Source organism: Scylla paramamosain, chromosome 35 (assembly GCF_035594125.1).
Source record: "Scylla paramamosain isolate STU-SP2022 chromosome 35, ASM3559412v1, whole genome shotgun sequence".
Taxonomy (NCBI): domain Eukaryota; kingdom Metazoa; phylum Arthropoda; class Malacostraca; order Decapoda; family Portunidae; genus Scylla; species Scylla paramamosain.
Window position 1 is genome coordinate 2,422,501 of NC_087185.1, and position 27,500 is coordinate 2,450,000.

General features: G+C 44.2%; 2 protein-coding genes across 3 annotated transcripts in view; both read right to left on the reverse strand.

Annotated features, from left to right (window-relative positions):
- The window catches only part of LOC135090553 (uncharacterized), a 250,821-nt gene extending 236,383 nt beyond the window's left edge, over nucleotides 1-14,438 (reverse strand). For both annotated transcript variants that reach the window (XM_063987406.1, XM_063987404.1), the window contains exons 1-2: nucleotides 13,040-14,438; nucleotides 6,288-6,437 (exon numbers count right to left, since the gene is read on the reverse strand). In XM_063987406.1, the coding sequence (XP_063843476.1) occupies nucleotide 6,288 (1 nt within the window). In that variant the 5' untranslated portion in view covers nucleotides 6,289-6,437; nucleotides 13,040-14,438. The remainder of the gene's footprint in view (nucleotides 1-6,287; nucleotides 6,438-13,039) is intronic.
- An 80-nt stretch (nucleotides 14,439-14,518) lies between these two features.
- Nucleotides 14,519-27,500, reverse strand: part of LOC135090550 (homeobox protein SIX1-like) — a 91,377-nt gene continuing 78,395 nt past the window's right edge. The window contains exons 2-3 of the mRNA XM_063987397.1: nucleotides 18,435-18,576; nucleotides 14,519-18,020 (exon numbers count right to left, since the gene is read on the reverse strand). Of these exons, the coding sequence (XP_063843467.1) occupies nucleotides 17,754-18,020; nucleotides 18,435-18,576 (409 nt within the window). The 3' untranslated portion in view covers nucleotides 14,519-17,753. The remainder of the gene's footprint in view (nucleotides 18,021-18,434; nucleotides 18,577-27,500) is intronic.

A 27,500-nucleotide genomic window follows, 5' to 3' on the forward strand; every position in this document is an offset into this window, starting at 1 on the left:
AAAGAGGAGGAGTAAGATGATAAGACACAGCAAGAGATGAGAGAGAAGAAAACAAGATGACAAAAACTAAAGAACCGAACACACAGCAACACTTTTCCTTCATTAGCCAATATTAGAACAGCCACCCCTTAAAGAAAACGTGGCCAGAAACATTAATAACAACAAAACATTACCCAAATATTGTTGAGTGAGGAGAAAACTATTAATAATATCAGACAGAGAGAGAGAGAGAGAGAGAGAGAGAGAGAGAGAGAGAGAGAGAGAGAATCATAATATAAACTCGAATGATTTATCGTCGTCTCCCTGCCAAACCTTCGACTCATAAACAACATATTTACCTCCAATTAAGATGAACGCAAGGTAAGGCAGAGGCAGGAGAACAGAACAGGGAAAAGAACAGGGGTAGCAGGTGTGCATGCAGGTGAGAGCGAGAGAGGAGAGCGAGAGAGGAGAGAGAGGAGACGGAGCAGGTGATATAGGAGAAAGAGGGAGAGAGAGAGAGAGAGAGAGGGAGAGAGTCTAATACATACTAGCTTTTCATCATTTACACGTCACATGCACCTTAAATATGAACGAGCTACCTGGTAATTACGAATCATGCACGCGGAAACTACCTGTGCCGCGTACGAGGAAGAGGAGGAGGAGGAGGAGGAGGAAGAGGAGGAGGCAGAATAAAAATATACACGTAATAGACTTGACTAACGTTTTAATACACACGCCTGCGCAACGCTACAAGACACTGGTACCCTCGGCGCTCAAATTGATAAGAGTACCCAGTAAAGAGAGGCTTCTGAGGCTAATTCGGGAGTAGAGAAAGGTTAATGGCCAGTGAAAATGTGCGGAACTTCATTATGTTCCCTCCCACGGCAAAAATACATATAAAAATCCTGATAAACATGGAGGTATTCAAGTTTTCGACCTATCTGTTGCATTTTTGAGGGTATGTAATACTCTACTGGGAGTGAATGTACTGGAGATGGGGCTTGGGATCTGGGGAGACTGTGTGATGTTCTACTAGGTAAAAGTGTACTGGGAGGTGAGTCTGGGTAGATAGGGAGGGTGTTTAAGCTTCTACTGAAAGTGTACTTGGAGTGAATGTACTGGGAGATGGAAATAGAGAGGTAGAAAGGCTTTGTGATGTTGTACTGAATAAAAGTGTACTGGGAGATGAGTCTGGGTAGATAATGGAGAGTGTTTGATGATCTACCGGGGTTGTACTGAGAGTGAGTGTACTGGAAGATGGGTTTGGATAGGTGGAGAGGCTGTCTGATGCTGTACCGGGACAGTACCGGGCATAGATACACTTGAAACAGAAATGCGAATGTATTGAAAGACTATATGATACTGTACTGGGATTAGTTATACTTGCGAAGGTGTGTAATGCTCTACCGGAACTGTACTGGGTGTGGCTATAGCGGGGAAGGGATTAGGATGTTGTAAGTGATGAGACTGATGGAGAAGAGGCAAAAGGGAATCTTGTTGTGGTTGGAGAGGAAATGTGGGTAGAAATGGGACTTAAATAAACACAAATCTCCCCCAACACAAAACACAGTAATATTAAATGATAACTTTTGAAAATGGAATACACAGCAACACAAAAAATAAGCCACAAAAAAATAATAAGAAAAAAACAAAAACATGGTGCCATATCACATTTCTATAAAAAAAAAAAGTAGCAAAAAATTTAAATAAAAAAATATGCGGGGATATAAATATAAAAACAACATACAGAATTACACACACAGTAAATAAGTAAATATATATATGCGTATTTTTTTTTTCCTAGATTTATATTTTTTTTAAACTGTGAATGAAACGCTACAATTTCACTCCATGTTTAATAAATACTCAGATAAAACAAAGGTAAACTAACTAACCCACGTGCACGGATAAGTAAAAACGTACTATTTGTGCATTATATTGGTAGTACAGCGTTTCGTATCCTTGCTTTGTACCTTTCCCCACTTAATTAGCCATAGCCAGGGTATCGAAGCATTTATTTCAGTGTCTCGAGCAGAGTGATGCAAAAGCTAGGCATACCAACCCTCCCAGATCGTCAGAACAGGGGTGCCATCCTGCCCTCACCAAATATTGCACTGCTCGCCACACACACACACACACACACACACACAGTTCGATAAGTCACTAGCATTACTCACAAACTCCGATCATTCCACTACAGCATCCAGTCCTTTCATATTCTTACAGCATTAACACACACACACACACACACACCAGCTCATGCCATCGCTTCTAACCAGATGGTGACGTAAAGAGTAACCCAAATATATAGTCTGGGAGAGGAAGACTTCGTGGTGGTGGTGGTGGTGGTGACGAGGACTCCCATTGCCGCTGCCACCACTGCCACCACCATCACCGCCGCCTGCCGCCCGCTCCGCCTCGCCACTCCATGCACGGCTCGCCTCTTATAAATCATTAAATAATTATGACTGTATCTCGCCCGGTAATACTTGAATGGCTGCGCGAGACGAGTAATTTGTGTAATCTCGCCCAATTTCTCGTAATTTATTCCCTTCGTGTTTATCATTAGCAAGGAATCATCAAAGGAGTATGCAGATTACCGGCAACATGCGTCCTGCCTCCTGTGTCGGCGATGTGACAGGAAATAATCAATTGATCGCTGATTATTATGATTCCTTGACCCATAAAGATTGGCATATTTCTCCCTCCTCAGAAGTGGCGGCCCAGAAGGAACCACGGGACGAATAAGGAGCGAGAGGGACACTTTAGGACACGAAGGGACACCGCGGTACCCTGCAAGACTACCTGGGATACTGAACAAGCCTTTATTCTCCTATTGAGGAAGTGGAGAGAGACAAGAGAGATGAAAACTATTAGTGGAAGAGAAGCAGTGGTGAAAATATTACGTTACTAAACTCCGAAGAATATTAAATTTATATCTTTTGGCCGAAAGTGCAATAGGAATGATAAACAATGGTGAAATAACAGTACAATAAAAATAATACGATGATAAACCACGCAATGTTGATTTTAAGACTAAACTTTACGCCATGGTTTCGTTGCGTTGTGAATTATGGTCAATATTTACGTGCAAACTTCAAAACCCCCACATGCTACATCCCTTACCTCACGTGCACACTTACACTTACCCCTTACACATCCCAACCTTAACCTAACTCCCACTAATGCCTCCTAACTCCCACGCACACCCTGTAGCTCGCACACCCTCTAGCACTCATATACTCTCACGCACACCCTGTAAATTCCACATACGCGTACCCTTTATAGTACCTACATACACCAAGAACTCCCACACACTCCCTCTAGCACCCACATACACCTCCAGTCACAACACCCCCCCCCCCGGTACACCCACATACACCCACAACTCCCAGACATCTAATCTAACATTCATTTACTTTTCATCCTCCTTTGGGAAGCGATGCCATACAATTGTGGGTGAGTGCCTTGTCTATTGTGCCACAGGAAACACGGGTGTCATGTCCACTACCATTCTTAGTCGCCTTGGTATGAGATCAACCGATTTCAAATATGTAAACAAACGCAGGCCAGTCGACGCCATCGCCCTCATGAAGTGGACGGGAGAAATAAAAGTAGCCAATTTGTTTCTCTATACTTACAGTTGTATATTTCCTGTGTTTATTTGATTATAAGGGTGATGCAGAATTATCATACGCCCACAACCGTATTCGTACGCCCCCCAACGGCAAGGCGGCGGCAGGGAGTGGAGAGGATCAGCGGCGATCCACTAGAAGCTGTGCCATCAATATTTCTGCCGCCGCGTCTATTAGCTAATGGTCGCGCTGAAAGGCCTGACACCTTCGCACTAATATTAACCACACACCTGAACTTTTTTTTCTCTCTGTCTTCACGTGGGATTTAAACTAATGTCTTTTTATTCCTATTCCGTCTGTACTCTCCTTTCTTCACTATTTTTTTTTCCTCTCCAGTTCCTCCTCCCCTTCGTCTTTTCTCTCCTTTTCTCGGCATTTTTCACCTCCTCCTCTTCCTCCTCCACCGCAATTTACCTCAGCACCTTGTCTAATTTACCTGAGTGTTATTTTTTTTCCCAGCAGGTGAAAATAGTCAATTGATTCAAAGATACGAGTGATAAATACATATACATTTGCTGGTGTAATGGCGCAGGTGTTAAGACTCGTGTTTATTAGACAGGTAAAATAGCAATAAATGAACGGATACACCTGGTGGGAGTTAATTTGCGTAGGGAAAGAGGTTTGTGTTAGTTTTTTCTTTCTTTTCAGGTTAAGTAGACGGAGTATTGATATTGCTGTAATGATGCTAATTACCTCCTATCTGCTTCCTGGACTTGCGAACACGTAAGGAAGTATATTTGTAAACGTATGTGCATGTCTTTTAATTCTCCTTCATTTCTCGTCAATAGATGGCGCTGACAGGTGATCATACCCATATACCCATTACATGTTCATCTATAATTCATGGTGGTGAATGGCAACGCTAATTCAATAGGGAATAATAATTAGATAGGGTTGTGTTACGTATTGGTGACGAGGATGTAGAAAGATAATAGAAATAAGATAACAGTAATAACAAAAGAACAGGTATGCAAATTTAAGTCAATAGGAAATAAAACAATAGTGACGAGGTACATAAAGTGTTAAGCCAAGAGTAAATAACAACCAGGTGTCGCGTTACGTGCTGGTGAAGGAGACGCAGATAAAATGACGGAATGACACAAGAATGTAGTGTTAAATCAAATGGAAATAACGAAAACAAGTAAATGACGTGTTAAATCAATAGGAAATAACAGGTGGTGGTAGAAAAAAATACATACAAATAATAATAATAATAATAAAAAGGTAATAGTGTTATGTTAATAGACAATAACTAAAAAAAAAAAAACAAGTACGTAACGTGTTAATCCAATAGGAAATCACAACGAGGTGTCTCGTTACGTGGTGGTGACGGGGACGTGACACCTGGACACCTGATTCTCGAGTTAGCGTCACGGCTTCAATCTGGTGCGCGGCCACGTGTGACGCGCCACTCGTCACCGCCACGCCCCCTAGTCGCCTGAGTGGTCACAGCCTGCCTGGGTCAACATGCACGTGTGTTTGGTCTGTATCTCCACACACGCCGCGCCCCATCAGGTGTCTTACTGGCCGGTCCGCTGAGTCAATATTGTACTGCTACTGTGGTGGTGGTGGTGGTGGTGGTGGTGGTGGTGGCGGTGGCGGTAGTGGTCTGATATGTCTACCTGGTGATGGTGGTGATGGTGCTTGAATATGTCTTCTACTTGTCAATCTAACCTTCCCCTAACCTAACTTAAACTCACCCACCTAACTTAATCTAACCTAACATCACCTAAACAAGTAACCAAACCTAACCTAATCTCACCTCACCTAACCAAAACTCACCTAACCTACCCTAACCAAAACTCACTTAAACTAACCTAACCCAACCAAAGCTAACCTAAAAAAAATTTCCATAACCTAACCTCACCTAAACATAACTCACTAAACCCAACGTAACTAACCTAACCAATGCTAACCTAACCTAACCTAACCTAACCTAACCTAACCAATGCTAACCTAACCTAACCTAACCCAACCTAAACTAACCTAACCTAATTAATGCTAACCTAACCTAACTAACCTAACCAATGCTAACCTAACCTAACCAAACCTTACCCAGCCAAAACTCACTAAACCTAACCTAACCTAACCTAACCTAACCTAACCTAACCCAACCTAAACTAACCTAACCTAATTAATGCTAACCTAACCTAACTAACCTAACCAATGCTAACCTAACCTAACCAAACCTTACCCAGCCAAAACTCACTAAACCTAACCTAACCTAACCTAACGTAACCTAACCTAACCTAAAGTAACCTAACCTAATCTTACCTAAACAAAAGTCTTCTCATCTAACCTCACTGCCTGAACACTACCTAAGCATTACCTGTCCACTCATCCTGGGGTTTAAAATTAGCCACAATCACACCTGGTTCTCCTCCACTCGAATCGCGATACCACAAGAACACTACTCAAGCGTCTATTTACATAACCTGATTGTCATGTAGCAGTTAAAAATACACACGTGTTCTCAAGTGTGTGTGTGTGTGTGTGTGTGTGTGTGTGTGTGTGTGTATGTGTGTGTGTGAAGCCCTGGCCTGGGAGAAGTAAACACATAGATTTTACAACAACAACAATAACAACAGTACCACCACTATCACCACCATTAACAACAACAAAAATACATAAAAACTAAAAAAAGACAAACAAGAAAACTTTAAAACTCACTAATTAAGGAAAGAAGCAATGAAGACGAGACTCAGCAGACTTCACAAGCTCGAGGCGTGAAGGAGGGAAGCGCTGGGAGCCTTGGAGTGAAGTCTCGCACCGCAGGGGACACGATAAGAATCAGACATTAGGTGGACTCAACGCAACACCCTGAAATGAAGGGGGAAAGAAAACAGCTCGTGAGTGCATAGCTTGTCTCGGGACTCCGGCAGCTGTACCCGAGAGAGAAGAGAGAAGAGAAGACTGTAGTAGTCTCAGGAAAGTTTTAATCCTTAGTTTGTATACAGCGATGATTTCCGAGCACTAAGAGTTTCGCAGGAGCCAGAAAACAAGGGATGTGCACAAACTAAATGACCACTAACATCACCGCTGCTACTTCGGAGAGGTTTACGAGCAGTGCACCTCAGCGATAAGGGAAAAGTATATGGGAAAGAAGAAAAATAGAGGTGACGGCTTTTGAGGATCGCAGCTAGTAAAATCTGAATAATAATCACGTGATTCTTGATGCAGCGCTGGGGGGACAGGTGGTGGGTTTTGTGGCGATAAGTTATGCAAATATCTCAGATCTGCCCCTGATTGGCGTGGCCTCGAGGCTGTGGCTTTTGGTTTCACCGTAAACTCAATAAGCATGACAAGCGCGTCACAACTCAGACCTCTGTTACTCTTCCCTTACACACAAGTTCCCCCACGGGTTCAGGGAGGCCTCTGATCCCCGCGTCTGTAGTAGCAGGGCGTCTAGCCTCAGCTATACAGAAACTCACCGTCCCTGCTCGGCCTCCTGAAGCAGTGAAGCGAGTCTGTCTTCCCTTGGACATGTAGGAATTGATGACAGCGGAGAATGACCGAGATCTAAATATTGTCCTCTCTTCACTTAGTCTTAGTCATTCCATAACAAGATTTTTACCTAATTCCTTCATTCTGTCAGAGAGGTTGTCAGGTAAAAGAAGGATAAGGTCACTTCAACACTCATTATGTTCCCTGCTGACGAAGTAAGATTTAAATATTGTCCTTTCTTCAGTAAGTCCTTAAAAGCGAGACTCTTACTTGATTCCTTCGTCACAGGAGTGAGGTTGTCAGGGGAAAGAAGGACGAGGTCAAGATAATTTTCGTTATGTCCCTTGCTGACGAAGGTGTGGCCGAGGGAGGAGGATCCAGGGACGTGTGACTCACCTCCTTGCTTACCTGGCGAGCACCGGGCGCCGCGCAGGTACAGAGGCGCGGTGAGCGATTTATACACGCAATTATGGCCAATATAATGCAAGAGGAAGTGCTAAATCACATTACTTGAAGATTACGTGTGCAACGCTTTTGTTACTTTGCAAGTTATTACGGTAATACATAATGCGCAGTTACGCTGAGTTACGCGCAAGTTGGCGGAGGCGGCTCTGTAATCAGCAGTGCCTTATTTAGTGATGGGGAAGTTATGGGCGAGGCTGAGGGACTGTGAGGGACGCGTGGCTGCCTCAGGGCTCGCTGTGACATGACCGAGGGCCTCAAGCTGCTGTGGAAGGGCGGGGGAAGAAAGGCCACACACGCTACACTCTTAACTCACTCTATCACTCTTAATTTCTCCTTCATCACCCTTCACTTACTTCATACTCATTATACTCTTAATAACTACGTGACATTATCGAACACTAGTCACTCCATCGCTCTTCGTTTTTGTTCTATTGTATCATTCCTGATTTGCTTCTCACCAATTGTACCCTTAATAGGTGCATAACATTACCGCGCACTGCTTACTGTCACTGTTCTCTCGTAGCATCCTTGACTTACTTCCTGCAGCCTTGACTAAAGATACGCAGTGTTACCAAGCAGTGACAAAGAAAAGCCACATCGTGCACACGGAGAAAAAGTCACATTGCTGAATAATAAACAACACTTACTCTCTTCTTGGCTTCACTCCACCAACAAAAACTCTTACAAGAACTTTTTAATCTCAAAATCTTTATCTGAAGGTGTAGACACTAAAATCTTGATAATTGGGCCATTACTTTCGTTACAGATAAAGGAAATACGTTGGAAATATAGTGAAGGTAAGATCAGAGACGGTAAAGAATTTTAAAACGTACTTAAACACTAGAATTCTAATAATTAAGGCGGATATTTTGTTGCAGGTTAAAAAAATACAGGTCAGGCAGATAGTTGATGTAGGATATGAAGACCTGGTGAATGTGTAATATTTAAATTTCATTAGGTAAGTCAATGGCTTGGTGAAGGTTAGATATACAGGTGAAGGAAGGTAACTGAAGTGAGATTTGAGAAATTAATTAACTATAAGCAAATAAAAGAAAACAATATCTAAATAGTTAGAGAGTAGATTCTGTGGCAGGCTAAAAATACAGGTAAGACAAGGTGATTAAAGTGAGATAGGAAAAGTTAAGAATAGCCAAACAAATTCAAAATCCAAAATAGATCGTAGATTTCCTCGCAGACTGAAAAACACAGGTACCAGAGAATATTTAAGGTGAGATCAGAGGAGTTAAGAAACACTAAGCAAACTTAAACACCAGTCTGTCAATAATCGAGGCATATTTTTATCGCAGGTTTAAAATGCAGGTGAACGAAGATACGTGAAGTGAGATGTAAGGAGTTAAGAAGCACTAAACGCATTCAAAAACCAATATTTCAACAATCACGGTACAGGTTTCGATACTTAAGGTAAAATTTACGGAGCTAAGAAACACCAAAAGGAATCCAAACGCTAACATTTCAATCAGGACTCAGGGTTTGACAATAATTAAGGCACAGGCACACTAAACAAACCCAAACACCATTTCAATAATCAGGTTTCGTGGTTCTCTAAAAATACAGGTAAGGTGGGGAGGATAATTAAGGCGAATCCCACACACAGGTGACGCCTCTCCCACGCCTCACCTTGCTGTGCTAAGAGCGGAATGCCCCAACCCACTAACCTGCCAGGGAAGATAACTCACTCAAGAGAAGTTATAGAATGTTTTTCCTCCCGTCCTCCCGTCCCCTGCTCCAGTCGAGGGTGGGCGGCGGCGCATTAACATGATTTACGAGCGGGAGGAATACTACGTTTCCCTCGACGGTGGCGTTTTCAAAGGCGCTTCCTCCGTTTTCTGTCACATTCTCGGAGCGGCGGTGATGTCTCAAGGAAGCAAAACGGCAGAGAAAACGGAGAAGTCTTCGCTGGTTTGGCTCGCGCTGAGGAACGAGTCTTGATCGCCCGGTGACAAAACGCCATGGACATGTTTACCTTAATGCCTCTGACTCATCGCGCTCTGGTTATCTTTTACGTCTTTATCTGACTGTATATGGCCGCCGCACTATCTTATATCTGGCAGCATCTATATCGTTCTCTACCCACATTCCTACCTCACACTTCCTCTCTCTTTCTCTCTCTCTCTCTCACCTGCAAGATGTACCTTTTTATTTTTGCATTATTAAAGTTTCTATTCCCTGACACCTTTCACTCCTCTACATTTCCTTCTTCCTTAATTCCTCCTCTCTTTATTCTCTCTTCTTTCTCAGTTCCTTATCTTATCCCGCACTTTATTTCCTTACACCCCCTTTCCTAATTTCCCTTTATAACCCTTTCATACAGTGCCTTCCTATTCCCTGAGTCTGAAATACCTCAAGGTGGCTGCTCGTGTCCCTCTAATACCCACACCTATCATTCATCATCCCAGGGAATCATTTTTAATCAGTGGCACCGTCTTTACCTAGCAAGGTGATGAAGGATGAAGGAGGATAAGGAGAAGGAGGGTGTGGTGAAGAAAGGACAAGGAGAAGAGATACCAGGAAGAAAATGTAGATTGTGAGAGATATAAAAGAAAGAGGAGAAGAAATGGCAATAATAGACTCTTGTTCTCTCTTCTTCTCCTTCGCTGCATCAAGTTTCCTTTAGTAAACAAGGAAATTGAAAAACAAAATAGATAATATCTCCGGTTCTGGTAAGCTGCAGGAGTGACGTCAGGAAGAAAGATAAGAAAAAATAGATGAAAAAAAAAGGGAACAAAAACAAAATGAGAGAATAAAACACGGAAATGAGACCATCGTATCAGTTAATGACGCACTAAGAGAACAAGAAACTCACTCAGTCCCGGATAGATGGCGCGGAGGAGCGAAGAGGGACAGGAAGAGGAGAGTTGAGAGGATCTATCTTATTCGTATTCACAAACACTTTACTCTCTCACCACTGTTTTCCAAGGTCACAGAGATGATTAGGCGAGTTCTCAAGACTCTCTCCTTTTAATAATGTAGAAATCTTGTTAATCTATCCCTAGAACCGTAACCCTTGAAAATCCGTGGCACTTCAACTGGAGCTTTTATAAAGAGGAAGTGCGGCGTGGAAATGTTTCAGAATATGGTGGCAAATTTGGATCTCCAGAAACCACGATACCAAAGTGGAATTATCATTTTCCTCGCTGTCGACCGCTAAGAGAGAGAGAGAGAGAGAGAGACAGACCGTTCACAAGTAACAGAGGTGCTTCAGGACCAGTAAACAGTGACAATAAGACGCTGTTGACATGTAATGGCGTGTTATCAGGTGTAATTTGGAAGCAAGTCACCGCTAACCCGCATGACTCGCCGTGGTGTGTGCAGCTGCTGTAACTCCCTCGCCTTGTGTTTTATGTATGAAGACCGCTGTTTATGATTCGCTGTTGCCTGGTAACCAATAGAATCATATCGCCTGGGGAAACGTGAGAAACGCAAGGTTTTTTTGTTTTTCTTGAGACGGTTACTGAAAAAGGACAAGTGGTGGATGATTTTGTTTTTCTTGAGACTGTCACTGGGGAAATGACAAACGCGGGACTGGTTTTCTTGAGACAGTTACTGAAAAAAAAAGACAAACGCAGGATTATTATTTTTTTATGCAGTTATTGAAAAAAAAAAAAATGACGTATGCAGGTAAATGTGACTCGTATTTTCATCACTTAAAATTTTTTCACGTTAATATTTTCATAAGTTTAAGAAGAGAAAATAGAAGAGTATCATTTATTTTCTTTACCTAATAACTGAATAAAAAAAAATAATAATAATAATAATAACAATAACAATAATAATGAAGATGATGTACACGAGTAAATATGATTAAAATTTATCACCACTTCATATTCCTCACATTAATATTTTCACACTGAGTAATTAACCTAACTGTAAGAGAAACAAATACAACAAACAGTGAATCAGTTAATATTTTCCCGACTCAATTACTAAAAACATGTACACAAACAACCACAACTAAAATTAACCACAATCCACATTTTTATTTTATTACTTCTTATTTTATTATTATTATTATTATTATTATTATTATTATTACATCTTATTTTATTACCTTTACTATTTCAATTTTGAGCATACGGAACCTTCAGTAACAGTAAGAGAGTGTTCCATTACAAGTACCATAACCTGAACCTGAACCAGTGGGGGCGGAGGCTCACCTGAACACCTGCCTGGCTACCTGAGTGTTGTTGATGAAGAGTTGGAGCCTTGGGTGTTCGAGAGGCGTGTGTATGGGTGTCTTTGACTGGATGTAGGCACGGTATGGATGTGAAGGGTTGTTTTTGATGGGGTGTAGGGTGAGGATAAGGGAATAAGGAGGTGAACTGGGTTTTATAGTGAAAGATAGATGGGAGTGAATAAACTTTTGGACTTGTGAAGGTGAAAAAAGAGACTAGTTTATAGGTTAAGTGAGATTTGGTACAGTTTAGAATTTGTGAGAGTGAAAAAGAGACTAAATTTATGGGTAAGTTTGAATGCGTACACTTTTGAAGGTGAAAAGAGATTAGTTTGTAAGTGTATAAAGATCAGGAAGAGAGTTGCTGGTGGGGGAAGCAGCACGAGAAGACTTACACCAGTCTGAAGGAGGAAAACTTGTGAGAGAGAAAAGAAGGAAAGAAACTGTAGGATGAAAGATGAGAGGGTAGTTCTCTCTCTCTCTCTCTCTCTGCCATTTCTCAGAATCAAAACGTTTGGCAGTAAACTTTTTTCCCCTCACTTCTTTCAAATCCTACATCTCTTACTCCTCCACACAACCAGTACTCCAGCATCCCTTACCCCTTCCTCCTCCTCCTCCTCCTCGTCCCCCCCGCTGAGGCCCGACCGTGGCAGGGAGAAGGGCCAAGTCAATTCATTAGCTCGGACATGACATTCATCGCTGTCCTGATATGCCCAAATTAATTATTAGCCACTGCCCTGCACGCTTCCCATCCTCCCCCACCCTCTCACTCTCCTCTCTCGCTCCAGCCTCCACTCTCATCTTCCTCTCTCTGCTTCCCTACGCTTTACTCTTCCTCCTTTTCTCTCTTACTCCTCTTCCTCTCATGTCCCTCCCTTACATCTGCATTCATGTCTTTAGTAGTGGTTATATGATTAACAGAATTTAGAAGTGAAATTATTCAAACGGGGGTACTGTGGTAACTTACAGATGTTGCCGACAGCAGTGCATTGATAACAGCGTGAATTCTTGTTTAAATCTAATGGGTTTTGACGTATGAAGGAGGAAGAAGGAATTAGGCCACAAAGTACATATGGAGACTGCCGAGGAGCAATGTGATTATTAACAACATGAATTCTTAATAGCCTAATGGGTACTGATGTATGAAACCAAGACAAGAAACACGTGCTAACCCCAAAGATACGGAGGAGGGAAGCGGTAACATCATCTCAAAACACAAATGGAGACTATTGTGAGGGTGTAGATACAATTAATAACGTGAATTCTTAATAATCTGATGGTTGCTGACGTATGGAACTATAAACAGATGAACACGTGCTACCTTCACAGATATAGAAGAGGGAAGAGGTTGCCTGGGTGCGTGGCTCAAGTCCCTGCCTCCTGGTATCGCACTGACGCCTGATGCCTCCTGGTTTACTGATTCGAAGCTCCACTAGTCCCGCTCGAAGCTTTACTGTGTCTCAACGCTTCGGATCACTGGACGCACGTAGGTTTAGACAGGATCGTGTGCTCAGAGTTTAAATGAACATAAATTTACACAACTTTTAGTACTGATACGTAAATAAGTCGAAATTCAAGTAACGTTTATCCCTTTCAAATCTTTCTTTCACCTTAGCACTGTAAAAACGGTTTGCGTGGAGACACAGGGGAGAGAAGAGAGAAAACGGGATATTAATAGTGTTTTTACCTTATATGCACAAATATTTATGTGAATTTAGCACAAGAATAGTTTAGTAATTTATGGGTATTGAAGGAGAAAATTTGTTTGGGAGTGAAAGAGTTAATGCTTAAGATAGAATGATTATGAAGTTCCCCAGGTAAGAGTGAGAGAAGGTGAAGGAATGAAGGAAAGGTAAAATAGATTACACTTACCTTGCATTTGCCTATCAGAGAATCTTGCCGCTGGGACCTGACGACTAGCAACTGGCAGAAGACCCTCCGTCAGGCGTCCCTCTTCCTCCTTGTCCCCTTCCTCCTTCTCCTCCTTCTCCTCTTCCTTCTCTTCTTTGTCCCCATCCTCCTGCTCTTCCTCGTCTTTATCCTCCTGCTCCTCCTCCTCTTTCTCTTGGTCTTTCTCGTCTCACTCTCCTGCTCCTTCCTCCTCCTCCTCCTCCTTCTCTTCTTGGTTTTCATCCTACAGCTCTTCCCTCTCCTCTTTCTCCTCCTCACTTCCCTGCTCTTCCTGCTCTTCCTCCTCCTCACTCTCATTCTTTTTCTTATCCTCACCCTTCTGTTCCTCCTCTTCCTCCTGCTCTTCCTTCACTTCACCCTCCTCTTCCTTCTCCTGCAGCAGTACACACATAAAGCTCCCTTCTGCTTCATATTTATTTCTACTCCTGCCGAAGGGAATTGCAAGAAGGAGCCACCTAATCTGCTCCTGACAAGTTTTCTAACACCGTCCTTCTTCACGCTCTGCCTGAAGGAGTAGTGTAAGTCTCATGAGTACTCCTGACGAAGGGAGGAAGAGGCTGTGTGTGTGTTTTTGGGGTGTAGGATGCGTTTTATAGGGTTGTAGTGTGTTTGTGTGTTTTAGGTGTAGTTGTTTGGGTGTGATGTGATGGGTGTATGGCTGAGGAAAGTGGGCTGGTGTCTGCAGGTGTGTTTGTATGGTAGTTATACAGGTGTGTGTGTGTGTGTGTGTGTGTGTGTGTGCTTCAGTATTGCTTCTCTCTCTCTCTCTCTCTCTCTCTCTCCCCTTCTGGAAGCTAAAACAGACAAACACCAGATAAATAAACAATAAACATCCCCAGCTTAATTTCAGTCTCTTACTTTAACAAGGAGAATCAGATAAACAGCAATGTATTAACTGTTTTTTTTTATTATTAACATTTATGAGCAAGAGTTGCGAAAAGCAGAAGCGGCGACACATCACGGGAAGGGAAACTATGTACAATCCTCCTCATCGTAATCTATGTACAGTTAGTCGATGAAATTACAAAAAAACAAACAAAGGTGTAAAAGAGCAATAAACGAGAGCAAAGGAGCGGTTGCCACACCTGAGCTCACCTGGTGCGGCGCCACGTCTTTCTGGGAAACACAGAACAAACAGAAAAATTTTGGCATCACACGTTAGGGACAAGGAGGCGCCTGGGGTTCAGAGTGTCGTGAAGCAGCGGTTTCGAGACTCACAACGCTCCTAGACTCAGGTTCGAAGCGTCGTGAACCAGTGTTTTCAGACTCACAACGCCTCGAGACTGACTTTCGGAGCATTGTGAAGCTCTGACAACACGAGACTCAGCAATTGGCAGATCTCGTGTTTAGGCCTAAAATTTGTTGTTTGTAGGCTTACAGGGAACGCCGCCTTGTCCGTGGCCTGAGGGCCTCGAGGGCATCCCTCCGCCCCCAGGTGAAGGGCGCCCCTGGACGCTCCCCCCCGGCGCCTCCTCCTGATGACTCCATTGTACTGAGGATGTTCAAGGTTTGCACTGATCGATAATAATAAAAACTCATATAAAAGGTCTCATTAGGAACATTATGCTTTTCTCTCTTAGACGGAAAAAATAAATTCACCAGAGGATATATACAGATAATATTGACGTACCACACAATCTTCACATCCTCTACGGCTGGGACTAAAGTTTGTGCAATTGGTTTCATTCGATAAAACACAAAACCACATACGTATAACTTGCCTGTTAGCTTATTTCATTGTTAATTCATAAAGATTAGTCTATGAAATCGTCATCTAACAAGTTCACTTTTATCCTAGAAAAAGTGAAAGTTATCCAGCGACAGAGACCAATGCTGCGGGGCCACGCGGCGCCTCAAAACGGGTTCGGGTGCGGATTCGGGTACGTTTCGGCGAGCCTCCGCGGGTCTCCCTATCGATCCGCCGGCCGGGCGAGGCGGGCGGCAGACTTCTGGGTTTGCTTGGCGGGGGTCACGGTCTTAGCGACACAGCAGCGCGGTGACCTGTGTGCTGCGCCGCGCCGGGGGCGACCTGTGGTGCCTGGGAGAGGGAGGGGCTGCGGGGCTGAATGGGGAGGGAGAACGAGGTGGTGGGGTGATGGGGACGGCTGTGGAGGGGCAGGGGGAATGCTGGGCCAGGGTGGGACCACACCGAGAGGAGCCGTGTTTGTTCAATGGAAGTAAAGTGAAAAGTAACTCGGAGAGGGCGAGAGTTCTGGCTCACCAGACAACCCCCCACCCGCACCCCTCCATCAGGCTGCTGGGGCGTCTCCCCCGCCCCGCCCGGCCCGCCTCCACCCGGTCTCTGGTAGCGAGTAGAGATTTTACAGCTTAGCACTTCTATATTATTACTTGAAATATTCTAAATCCTATCATAGGCATTTCTATCATACAAAGGTGCACCTTCTATACAAAAGGATCATTCACATCTATACAAACATCGCCAAGCCGGGAGGCCGAGGCTCAAACTCTTCCATTTTCACCAAACAAAAAAAAAATGCCAAAAAAAAAAAAAAATAGCTGATTGGTGGCACCGCCCGTGGAGGTGCGGCGGCAACGTGGCCTGCGGGCGTGACGCCACCGCCCAGGCCCGCTGCTCCCGTCCCAGCCCGGCGCGGGTCGGGCCGGGGCTGCCTGGACACAAGTCAGGCTGGGGAAATACAGCAACACTATCTTCATCCCATGAAGTGAAGACCAGTTTTGATCAAAGTCAGCCAGACTGTCCCGGTGCGGCAGGAGCGAGCGACGCTCCTCCTCGCAGACTTAGTATTTAGGCGACGACTAGGCCTCGGGCCGCGTGGCGGCGGCGGCCGGGCACCTCACCGGAGGGTTCAAGCTTTGGCTAGCCTGAAGGGATCACCTGTGTGACAGACTGCGGGTGCTGGCAGACTCGTGGGATGTACATGTCTACAAACTGAAATGACTGTATTTGCTCCTAAACAAAGTGTCAGAGGATGACGCTCATCACTAATGGTACTATCAAAACATGACAGGTCGTCTAGTCAGTACAAGGACAAAAACATACATCAGGTAATTTTGTACACGTGAAAAACAAAAATGAGCCTTCTGTGCGGCGGCAGGTCCCTGTCGCTCCTGCCTGCGTCGGGGCGGCGGTGTCCACTTGTGGCCGCACCAAGGTGTGATGGCGGCCGAGACAAGGCAGCGGTCCAGGGCGCGACGAGTCGACACTCCCGCGGCCTGGGTCGCTCTTGCTCCCGTGACCTGACCTGTGAAACTTCAGTACATATCCCCACCACGCCTCAGGTCTGGGCGCGGCAGTGCCTCTGTGGCTGGCGGCGCCCCGCTGCAGAAGGGCGACGGGCCGCCGCGAGCACCGGCCAGACACAGCCAGCGCCACCACGGCTTGAAGGCCTCCCAGCCACCGCAGCGGCAGGAGTGTGAAGGCTAAGCAAAGAAATGTGACTAAGGACAGACGAAAGACCCAAGGAAACAAAACCTTTTCTTGAAGCTCGCCAGCAGAGCGTCAGTGTCACTCCTTCACTGGACTCGCGCTACACGGCGCCTCGCACCGCGCCTGTGTAGCAACACCTTTTCACTCTTTACAATTTAGGGACATATTTTTCTTGTAAGTAACGGAAATTCGCTTAAGTCTGACACTGGGAGTGTCGCGGCGGACGGCTGCGCTCCCGTGGCGGGACGCGCAGGAACACTGGGATTGGTCTTGGCGGAAGCAGATCGCTCTGCAGTCTATCACATTCCACACTTGCCGCCACTGGCCCGGGCCGCTCCGCCATTACTCACTACAAAAAGGTCGAACCGAAAAAAAAAAAAAGTAAAGTTTGGCGGGACTATTGTAGCGGCCCAGTAGACCAGCCCCTGGGGTAGGGCGTGGGGGAAGGGCCTGGCGGGCCTCGCTCTTGAGAATCGTTACTTCAACGGACACGTGCAGCTCAGGAGAGCGGTGCACGTAAGGCGTCACGCTCGGGGCGGGGCGGGCATCACTGCATCACTGAGGGGGAGGGCGGGATGACGGCCCGCTGGGTCACGCCGCCGGGCTGGCTGGGCGGGTGCCACTCCACTCCTGAGGCACCGCCCGGGGCTCGGGGGCGCCAGGCCGAGCTGAGGGACACCGGCGGTGCCCGCGCGGGGCTCTACAGGCCATTGTGTCACAAGGAGTGGTAGTCGTGCAGGATGTCGTGATGGTGGGGGGGCGGCGCCATGTGGGGGCCAGCGGTGGGGTCCGTGGGTCCCCCCGCCGTGTGTCGGGCCGCCACCGCCGCTGCCGCCGCCAGGCTGAGTTGCGTCTGGTAGGCGGCGGCGATGGCGGACGCGGAGCTGACGGAGGCGGGGACGGGGGCGACGGAGGACATGCCGTTGGCGCCGCCGCCCACTTTGCTCAGCTCGCTGTAGAGGTCCGTGTGGCCCACGGCGTCCTGCGGGAGGCAAGGCGAGGCGTTAGTGGCGGGGGCCAGCAGGGACGTGGGGCGTGATGGGGGGAGAATTAAGAATGGCTCAGCTCTGTAGTTATATGATACGTAACTGAACACTGATGATAAATAACAATAAGAGTAAAATAAAGAGATGACTACCACTAACATTAATATTCCCATAAATACCATTGCTATCCTAATCGTTACCACTCCCAGCACTGCCACAAGCAGGAGCCACTGGGGCACCAAACACCTGTGCTTGTGTTTGCATTACCGCCGTGCATTCACCGCGGATCAATGCTTCTCTTTGCGCGACAACTCAAGCGGGGGCTGATCGACTGAGTATTGAGTGAGTGGGTCGAGTGGGAGAGTGAGAAAGTGGGAAGAAAACAGGGTGAGGGAGCATGAGGGGCGTACCTGCACCATGTGGCTGTTAACATTGGTGAGCGGAGAGTCGAGGGAGGAGAGGGACGGCTTCACTTCGTCCAGGGATTCGGAACCACTGTCCAACTGTGTCGAACCGCTCTGCGAGGACGCGCCCGCCGAGGTTTTGCTGTCTCTGCCGGGGGAAAGAGAGGGAGGTTAACGAGTGTTCCGAGAAACGTTAAGTAGAGTGACACGAGGAGCCTAAAGTACAGTCAGACTAAATAAAGATACTAAAACAATGACGCAGAGAGGAGAATGTCACGAGAGGTTTAAAGTAGAATGACACTAAACACAGAGGGAGAAGTAAAGATGCAAATGTAGAATGATACAATGAAGTAAAGTAGAATACAGAGGTTGAAAACAGAATGGCATTAAATATAGACAAACAGAGATACAGAAGCAGAATGAGACGGGAGGCTGAAAACAAAATACGATCAATTAATAAAGACAGAAAAACAGCGATACGGAAAATAGAGTGAAACAAGGGACGTAAAACAGAATGAGGCAAGAACCATAAAGTAAATTAAAACTAAATAAAAATGCAGGAATAAAGGAGAAAGAAGGAACTCGAGGATCATAAAAAGGAATTACTGGAGACATGAAAGAAACATACACAACTCATAATGCAAAAGAATGATAACAAATACATGAAGGCAAAATAATATATCAACTGGAGAGGGTAAACATAAACTACTAATCCATAAACTGACGACGTAATGACACGGAACGCAGGATAATGGAACAAAATGGAGTAAAAAAAAAATAATAAAAAAAGAGACAAGGAGTATTAAAAAGGACGAAAATAATGCCTCATAATACTTAAGTCAAATACAATAAAGTTTTACAGGTGACATTTGAGAGAGAGAAAAAAAGATAAAATATATGAAAAAAAAATAAAATAGAAAACACACGCAAAGCAGATAAAACACGAGAGGATAAAGAACTTGGAAAACCTTTTAACACAACAAGCAGATAAAATATATGATAATAAAGACTAAAAAAAAAAAAAAAACACCCAACATACCTTTTATCACAAACGTACTGACACTAACACTAAAACCACTCCGAGTATTGGAATCTTAACCGCATCTGAAGATACCACAGTAAAATCACTAATATTTACCAAAGAAAACCCAAATAACAGCATTAACTACAGTAAACCCGTCTTCCCTTCACAACACTGGGTAACCTCCAGCCAGGCAGAGGAGAGAGTGACCCGAGAGAGTGACCTGACCTGACCTACGCGTGGACAACAGGAAGTAGTGTTGACCTAGGAGAAAGTGTGTGTGTGTCTGAGTGTCTGAGTGTGTGTGTGTGTGTGTGTGTGTGTGTGTGTGTGTGTGTGTGTGTGTGTGTGTTAGAGAGAGAGAGGGAGGAGTGGGGAGGAGAGGAGTAAAGACAAGGAAGGAACAGCAAAAGAGGAAGAAAAGAACGAAGATTCCCTCAGATAAGTAAAGAAGGGGAGAAAAGGGGGAGGAAAAATAGAAGTAGAGGGGAAAGGGAGGAAGTAGAAGAGGGAAGAAAAGTTAAAAGGAGAAGAAACAGGGAGAAATATGAAGGGGAGGAGCAAATAAGAAGGTACATGAAGGAAGGGAATGAATGGGGAAGGAAAAGAGGGGAGAAGGGGAAAGAGGGGAGCAGTAGAGAGAGGGGGAGGAAGGAAGAGAAAAGAGTGGGGGGGAGGGATGAAGGAAGACCACCGCCAGATTGTATCAAGGAGGAAGCGTTCACCAGATGGTCACACACACACACACACACACACAGAGACACACACGCACGCACACACACACACATTTACTTTAATTTCCGTTTTCTTTCCATCTCTAAATAAAAAAAGTATTCTTATTTATTTCCTTGTAAGTATAAATGTATATTCATTATGTAATTAGAATTATATTTGGTATAGTTTTAATATTAGTTTAGTGCTTAAGTGATGAATGATTGATATACGTGGAAGGCTCTCTCTCTCTCTCTCTCTCTCTCTCTCTCTCTCTCTCTCTCTCTCTCTCTCTCTCTCTCTCCTAACCATACATCAACCAAACAAAAAGAGGAAACATTTTATTGCCCTACAGCGAAACACACACACACACACACACACACACACATGCACATGGGGTTTACATATGTGCTGATAGAATTAACACACACACACACACACACACACACACACACACACACGAGTATTAAGTTACCAGAGAGGCGAGGGATAGAAGTTGGGAGGGAGGGACCGGGAGGGGGGAAAGGAAGGAAAAAGGGGGAGGAAGGGTAGGAGAGGGGGAGGTAAACTTATGGAGGGAATGGAGGGAAGGGAGGGAGGGAGGAAAGGTTCCCCAGTGTTGCCAACTCTATTCGGTTCCTCTCTATCGTTCCTCTGTAATTTTGGGGAATGCATCATAAGGGGAAAAAAATGTTGTTTATTTTACGACAGAAGAAAACAAATATAATAAAAAGTGGCTTACATCTTTCATGAGAGAGAGAGAGAGAGAGAGAGAGAGAGAGAGAGAGAGAGAGAGAGAGAGAGAGAGAGAGAGAGAGAGAGAGAGAGAGAGAGAGAGAGAGAGAGAGAGAGAGACCCCACAATCATCTTAACGAACAGTGACAACAGCAAACACCACACTACAAAATTCAGCATTCGAAATGAAAAAATAATAATAATAAATAAATAAATAAATAAATAAATATAATAACAAAAACTAATATACTGAATAAAAAATTCAATAAGGCGCCACTGTTTACTCGAATCTGGAAAACGACTTTGGAAATCTTCACCAATCTGGAAAATATCTGTGTTTATGCGGCGCCTTTTACCGATCGAGTGCAGGAGTGACGTCGAATTTAAAGAAAGAGAGAGAAAGAGAGAGAGAGAAGCACGAAAAACACACCCCGGAGGAAGCAATCTAGAAAAAACGCATCACACAGGACAATAAAACGACAACTTTCACACATTGCACTAAAATTCGGATGCATAAACGGAACACAAACACGTAAACACAAAGCGAAAATCACATCAACACTCACACTCAACACTTTCACGCAAACCACACAGACAAACACAGACAAACACACACATACATATACACGAACCTATACATACAGAGTGAAGCGTATTAATCTGAATAAGGGGCTCTTTTAGATATGAAGGTTCTGTCCTCAATAATGTAACACTCACTCCTTACCATTCTGTTATTATCTTTCTCAGAACCTTCAACTTCCTATTTCGCGCTGACCCGGGTCGTAGAGGGAGAGGGAGGGGCGCTGATGGAAGGGGAGAGACAGGGGGTGAATCAAAATATGTGTGTGAGGGGGAGAGGGAGAGCAAATTCTGTGAGGTTGAAGAGAGGCTACGAAATGATGGAAGGAGGAAATGAGACGTGGGGTTTGAGGGAAATGATCAAGATTTTAGGGAAAGGTGCAAGGTGAATGATTGAGGGAAGAATTGAATGTTTGTTTTGCTGAGAGAGAGAGAGAGAGAGAGAGAGAGAGAGAGAGAGAGAGAGAGAGAGAGAGAGAGAGAGAGAGAGAGAGAGAGAGAGACTACATACACTCGAAAAATCACAATACACTAAGAAAAACACACAAAAACAAGAAAAGAAGAAAAAAAAAGATTAATTTTGAGAGAAAAACTTAAACAAACTAAAACACACGAGGACAGACTGGAACTGAGGTCACTAAGGCGGAAAATCCCACATAGACACGAGGACAAAATGAACTTTATCTCATTTTAAACCATGAGTGGCAACCTCTAGTCTCTCTCAGTCTCTCAGTCTCTCCTTTTCCATCGAGACCAGAAGGGGCTCCCAAGTACAAGATGAAAAGGCTAAACTGTGATTGCCCTTTTAATGGCTAGAGGGAGAGAGAGAGAGAGAGGAGGGAGGTGGGAGAGAGAGAGGAGGTAAGAGGAGGGTTCGGAGAGGGAGGGGAAGTACGAAAGGGGAGGAGGAAAGGAGGGTAGAAGAAAGGGAGGTTTTATAAGAGGTAAAACTTCCGTTGGTGAAGGAATTTATCTGGTTTTACTGTGTCCCGTGTTTAGAGACAGGAAGCCGAGAACAAAGTACACTGCCGCCACCACCACCACCACCACCACCACTACTACTACTATTACTATCACTTATCACCTCGCTTCTACGTCAGCAAGACAATATTCTACTTGCTTTGCACATACCAGAGAGAGAGAGAGGGGGAGAGAGAGAGAGAGAGAGAGTACATGTGTGCATTCGAAAGAAATCAATAGATATATCAACGTTTTTTGTTTCGATAAAAGTGTCAACTCTCTCTCTCTTCCCCCCCTCTCCCTCTCTCTCTCTCTCTCTCTCTCTCTCTCTCTCTCTCTCTCTCTCTCTCTCTCTCTCTCTCTCTCTCTCTCTCTCTCTCTCTCTCTCTCTTCACGAAGCGGTAAGTTATCAATGAAGCGACACAATTGTTTTCATTTCTCTCCTCGGAAATTTTACCTCAAGATTTACATGCAAATTTGGCTCAAAGGTCCCGGAAGTGACGATTGGGATCTCAGATGCGGCCAGAAGATCTCTCCCTCTCCCTCTCTCTCTCTCCCTCTCCCTCTCTCCCTCTCTTTCTTTCCCTCTCTCTCTCTCTCCCTCTTGTTCCCAAACGCTCTCTTCGTCTCCTCTCTTTCCCTCTTGTTATCTCTCTCTTTCTCTCTCTCTCTGTACCGGATCTTATCGCATTTTATATTGAGAGAGAGAGAGAGAGAGAGAGAGAGAGAGAGAGAGAGAGAGAGAGAGAGAGAGAGAGAGAGAGAGAGAGAGAGAGAGAAATAATATACTTTTTACTGTCACATACTTTCGTCATAAACAATAAAAATAAAAACAAATTGTGGCAAATTCAATAAACAAATAAACATGGGAGTGCAAAGAGAGAATAATTAATGGAAGAGAGAGAGGAAGAAAATAAATAGCGAATAAAGAAAAGAGGAAGAAGAAGATACAGGAATAAAACACAGGGGTAATATATGAAGGGAAGATAGAAAAACAGCACTAGAGAGAGAGAGAGAGAGAGAGAGAGAGAGAGAGAGAGAGAGAGAGAGAGAGAGAGAGAGAGAGAGAGAGAGAGAGAGAGAGAGAGAGAGAGAGAAAGAGAATATAATATAAATAATTAATGAAAAATACACATGATCAATTGAGAAAGAGAGAAATGAGAGAAAATATGATAATGCAGAATAATAAAAAGGGGAATAACAAGAACAAAGAGGGAAGAAAAATAGAAGGAAAAGAAAAATGACGAAAACAGAGAAGCATAAAGAAGAAAAATAAGAAGAACAGAGGAGTAGAATTAGAAGGAAGAGGAAGGAGAGAATATACAAAATAAAATATGATACATAAAGTATAGAGAAGAAGAGGAAGAAGAAGAAGGAGAAGAAGAAGGAAAAGAAGAAGAAGAAGAAGAAGAAGAAGAAGAAGAAGAAGAAGAAGAAGAAGAAGAAGAAGAAGAAGAAGAAGAAGAATTAGAAAAAGAAGACAAAAGAAAAATAAATTAAGAAGAAGGAGGAGAAGGAAGACGAGGAAGAAGAAGAAGAGGAGGAGGAGGAGGAGGAGGAGGAGGAGGAGGAGGAGGAGGATGCAAGTAAAATATTGCAAAAACAACACGAGGGAACCCAAAAAAGAGCTAATAATGAGGCAAAGAGTAATCATTAGGTCGATAATTACATTGTTTAACACACCTGGCTGCCCCTTAGCGCTAATTGGTGCATTTAGGACAAGGGTGGGGAAACACGTTGAGACAAGTTAAAATACTGTCTAATTCAACACTATTTTTTTGCAAGGGGGTCTAATCACTAGTATTTACCTGAGGATACCTGGCGGCTCTAATTATCAGGTGTATTAGAGGTGAGGACGTAAACAGGTGAGGCGGAAACTACCTGCAATTATTGGATTACCTGCAGGATTCGCCACGACCACTCATTCTCTCACCTGGCCACTCCTCTCACCACACCCAACACCTGTCCTCTCTCTCTCTCTCTCTCTCTCTCTCTCTCTCTCTCTCTCTCTCTCTCTCTCTCTCTACTAAATTCATGAGGTTCAATAAAATGTATGAACTTTTACCTTCCTCACTCATGTTATTTATTCATCAATTTCACGGGTTCTCCTTTTTTTTATATTTATTCTTATTCCGTTATTCTCTCCTTTTTTTTGTATTTTTTTTATTCAGTTCGTTATTCAATAAATTGCAAAATGTAAGTATGAATGTATGAAACGAAGCGTGAGGGAGGTGAAGAGTTTTTCATAAAGTGGCCAAACTTTTTCATTATTCTTCGTATTTGTCGCCATTCTTCCGGTATATTTTCCGCACTTCCTCCTCCTCCTCCTCCTCCTCCTCCTCCTCCTCCTCCTCGTCTTCCTCCTCCTCCTCCTCCTCCTCCTCCTCCGGATATTACCGTGAGGAAGCTATTTGTTCGCGATTAAATAAAGACCAAACAGACATAGACTCTCTCTCTCTCTCTCTCTCTCTCTCTCTCTCTCTCTCTCTCTCTCTCTTGGTGGGAGAGGAAATGATCTTGTATATTTTCCTACGGTTTGAGAATTCACACACTTCTTCCTTTTTCCTCTATTTGCTCCTCCTCCTCCTCCTCTTCCTCCTCTTCATCTTCTTCCTCTTCCATTCACTGCTTTTCTTCTCTCTCTTTCATAGTTCACTGGTTTATTTTACATCTTTCTTATCCTTCCTTGTGTCTTTCTTTCTCCTATTTCTTATTCCTCTGTTCAATTTCTCTTATTTTCTTCCTCTTCCTCTTTCCCTCTTAATTCCTCCTTCCGCTATCGTTATTTTCATTCTTCATTTCCTTCTGTGTCTTTTTATTCTTTCTCTTCGCAAACTCTTTCACTAAATTCTTGCTTCTCCTTCCTCCTCCTCCTCTTTATCTCCGTTTCTTCCTCCCCTTTACTCTTCCTTCCTGTCTCTTTCTCATTTTCTCTCCTTTCCTGTCTTCTTCTGTCTCTTCCTCTCTCTCACCTTCTCTCCCTCCTACCCTTCATGCCTCTCCCTCCTCCTCTTCCTCTTTCTCTGCATCTCTTTTTGGTCATCTCTTGTCTCCCTTTCTTACTTTTCCTCCTTTACTCTTCCTCCTCTCTTTCTCCTTTACTTTCGTTTCCTATCTTCTTCCGCCTCTCTTTCTCGCTCTCTATAACCTTCCTACTTTCTTGTCTTTCATCCCTCTCCTTCTCTTCCTTCCTCTCCCTTCCCTGTGGTCACTATTACCAAACATAGCCGTAAAAGTATTACCAATTAATCCTTACTCCCTCACCTATCCCAGCCCGGATGTCTCCCTCTCACTAACTCTCCCTCACTGACAAGCCGCAGTTATTATCGAAGTAATTGGGGTCATTATCCGAACACCAGCGTCGTTGTGGATTGGTGGATCAGGTGAGACGTAAACTAAGGGTACGTAAGGGTGGGGTTTTTCTATCGTGGGTTTGAAAATTGGGTTTTATTGACTGGGATTCTAAATGAGGATGAGTTGAAGTTACGCTAAATTTATTGGAGTTTCTGGTAGTGGTGACTAATTGGTTGTATACTTCATTGGTGGGTAATTAGTGAGGGTAAACAGTGTGTGTGTGTGTGTGTGTGTGTGTGTGTGTGTGTGTGTGTGTGTGTGTGTGTGTGTGTGTGTGTGTGTGTGTGTGTGTGTGTGTGTGTGTGTGTGTGTGTGTGTGTGTGTGTGTGTGTGTGTATCATATTACTTGAGTTGTTGTCACAGATAATATGCAAAAATACCCGTGGCACAGACATATAAACACACAGACACTCTCTCTCTCTCTCTCTCTCTCTCTCTCTCTCTCTCTCTCTCTCTCTCTCTCTCTCTCTCTCTCTCTCTCTCTCACCCAAACACACAAACAAACAACACAAAAACCTAACACAAAATCAAGTTTCCTGCAAAGAGTCTAATCTTTTACACTTTTTACAAACGATAATTTTCATTGACTTGCGTTTACTCTCCTTTTTTTGCTATAGTCTTGCATTATTACGGGTGATTACCTGGTGAACTGCCCCAATTACCGGTACCTTGCCCCACAGGAAGAGAGGAGGAGGAGGAGAAGGAGGAGAAGGAGGTACAGGAGGAGGAGGTAGGAGGTCAGATCTGGAGATATACTGTTTTCTCCAAAGTAATTCTCGTCTGTATTACGTTTTCTTCATAAAATTGGTGTTATCATGGAGCGATAAGTCTAAGGGCCCTTGAAGTCTCTAGGAGGTGTTGTGTAAGAATGTGGTGTGGTGTAGTGGGGTGTGTTTGTGTGTTATGGTGTGTTTGGACTGCCTGGAGTGTGTTAGGGTGGGTTAGGGTGTGTTTTGAGTGTGTTGGTGTGTGTTGGGGGCGTTATGTGATATGTCAGGCTGTGTTAGGATGTGTTAGGGTATATTGGAGTGTGTGAGAGATAAGTTGTGTTGTGGGCTAAACGAGTATTTAAGGGTTGTGTTGCAGTATGTTAAAGTGTGTTGGGGTGTGTTGGAGGGATGTTGGAGTGTGTTGGGGTGTGAAGGTCTGTGTTGTGCTGGTAGAGGAGAAAGATTTGCAGTGTTGTCTCTTCCTGTGTTGCTTGTGTGTTGCTTCCTCTTCTGTTAGCCTGTTTCTTCCTCCTCCTTTCACCTTTTTGTTGCTTTTTCTCATTTTCTTTAACGTGGTGGCGTGTCTTGGGATATTTTGCTGTATCCTGTTGCGTTTTTCATGTGTTTCTCACCTGTTTCTACTCTCTCTCTCTCTCTCTCTCTCTCTCTCTCTCTCTCTCTCTCTCTCTCTCTCTCTCTCTCTCTCTCTCTCTCTCTCTCTCTCTCTCTCACCTGTAGGCAATCTTCCACAGGTGTTTGTGGTCCGTGGTAACGAAGGTTTGTGGTTCGTGAATGTACGTAGCAGTGTTCTTTATTGCTACAGTCTCCCTTGTTCTCTCTTCTGCCACACTTACATGGTACAATATTATTTTTGTCTGCCATGTCACTGTATTAACTTGAACAAGATGCGTGTGTGTGTCTGTCTGTGTGTGTGTGTGTGTGTGTGTGTGTGTGTGTGTGTGTGTGTGTGTGTGTGTGTGTGTGTGTGTGTGTGTGTGTGTG